General features: G+C 55.7%; 1 protein-coding gene across 1 annotated transcript; it reads right to left on the reverse strand.

The window, feature by feature from the left end:
- Positions 1-429: 429 nt before the first annotated feature.
- Ubxn10 (UBX domain protein 10) lies at positions 430-1,275 on the reverse strand. The gene has a single exon (XM_076863640.1). It carries the CDS (start codon positions 1,273-1,275, stop codon positions 430-432), a length of 846 nt encoding a protein of 281 aa, XP_076719755.1.
- Positions 1,276-1,942: the final 667 nt, after the last annotated feature.

Consider the following 1,942-nt stretch of genomic DNA (forward strand, 5'->3'; position numbering starts at 1 on the left):
TACAAATGCCAGTTAGATATTTCCTAGACCCTGGTTATTTACCAGATTAGAATCCTCTCTAGTGTTTAATCCTGCATCAAATACAGAAAGGCAAACCATCGGCTTCAAGAGAGTGAGGGTTTGTGTTCAGGGAGGAAATGCTCTAGAAAGAATCTCTGTTTTAGGAGGACCCGGCACACTGGTTGTAGCTGTTTAAGGAATAGCCTTGGATATTTCCAGCTGCTCCAGAGGTGGAGAGCACGGAGGGTGGTCCAAGGAGTCTTTGCTGTGCACTCAGCACATCAGCAGATGACATGCTGTGAAGATGGGACCCAGGGACCACAGCTGCACCGGGCTCACATGGCACTTGGAGCCAGGCTGCCTGGGAGGCCCCGGCACCCAAGCACGCTCCTTGCTCAGAGACCCAGGACCCCAGCTAAGTGGTGTGGATCAGGGCCACCCCTCCCTCTCCTCCTGGGAGATGCCCAGCACGGACTTGTGGGGGATCCCGCACTCCTGCAGCGATCTGGTGAGGTCAGAAAACCGTCTCCGGGGCACCTCCATGGTCTCAATGCTGCAGCCTCGGTAGGTCGCTTTGTTCCTCTGCTCAGCCACGGCCACCACCGTCTGTAAGTCATCAGTTGGCCGGAAATGGCGGATGAACCTTTGGCCTGAGGGTGATCGGACAGCGAGCAGCAGCCTGGGTTCTTGGTCTGATGGTTCCTCCAGGTTTCGATCCTGGGAGGGGCCCTGCTTCTTGGTTCCAGTGGCAAACTTCCTCTCCAGGGCACCAGCGCAAGCTCTAGAATCTTCTTTGCTTGGCTTCACAGTGCAGGCCTCCTCTTGGTAAAGGGCCCGGATGCTGCTCAGTTGCAGTGAGCTGGCCTTTTTGGCTACCGTGTCCACAGCCCCCTCCTGGAGGCGCCTCCTGCTGATGGAAGGCAGGACGGGGTACTTATTGAGGGAAGAGCAAGCCGCGAGGGGCCCCTGCTGCAGCAGTTCAGGGATCTCCTCGAAGGCCCCCTGGGATGGAGAAAAGGGCGCACAGGCTCCTGGCTTCTGGCTGCCAGGAGACTCGCAGGGAATGGCTGGTGGCCGGGGGGAAGCGGTGCTCTGGGGGCTGTCCTCCTTCCCCTGGGATTTGTGCAGAGTGGGCCGCGTCCGGCCCTTGGCAGACTTGGGCCTGATGACATGCATTCTGAGGGAATTTGACTGCCAAAGAAAGCTGTCAGTTGCAATGTCGACGACAGCGCTGGGCTCCGGTGGTGCTGTGTTCACAGGGACTTCTGTGGCCATTGCTTCTCAGGACCCCTGAGGAAGCAGGAAAAAAACAGAGGAGGCAGTGGGTTAACCATCCCTGAACACCTGGATCCATGCCATCGCTCCCCAAGTGCCCAGAGTAAGCCCCAGCAGGCCACAGTCCTGGAGCCTTCTCTCTGGATTTCTGGCATCTGGAGAGGGCGCCAGCCGCGATTCATGTATTCATTCATTTTAGGTCATTGGGATAGATCAGCAAACCAAAGTCCTCACCACTTAGAATTATGATAGTGAGGAAGGACAGGGGCTAAGCACACACGTAAAAAGATATTTTCAAAGAGTAATAACCGCTATGAAGAAAATACAGGATTGGCGGAGTGGAGGACTAATTCTGATTCTTAGGAGGAGAGGCTGTGAGCTGGGAGAGCACAATGATGACGAGGAAGACGCCCTGTTGACAATTCAGAGCAGGGTCGCCTAACTTTTCCCACAAATATTTTCTGCTTTGGGAGCCACAGGGTCTGTTACGGCTACTCAACTCTGCCCCGCCATCCATCACCCAGCAACTGTGGCCCTTCCAATAGAACTAACTGTAGTTACAAAAATGAGGGGGGGCAGATTGGGCCCCTGGGGAGGGAAGGGCACTGGTGAGGTCGTGTAGCAGGGGGAGCTTGGTAGATTCCAGGGAATTTGTGGGTTCCCAGGC

Source organism: Callospermophilus lateralis, chromosome 7, assembly GCF_048772815.1.
Source record: "Callospermophilus lateralis isolate mCalLat2 chromosome 7, mCalLat2.hap1, whole genome shotgun sequence".
In the NCBI taxonomy this organism is placed as follows: domain Eukaryota; kingdom Metazoa; phylum Chordata; class Mammalia; order Rodentia; family Sciuridae; genus Callospermophilus; species Callospermophilus lateralis.

Excerpts from the sequence above, each read along its gene's own strand:
- Ubxn10 (XM_076863640.1), bottom strand. The coding sequence starts at position 1,275 with ATGGCCACAGAAGTCCCTGTGAACACAGCACCACCGGAGCCCAGCGCT.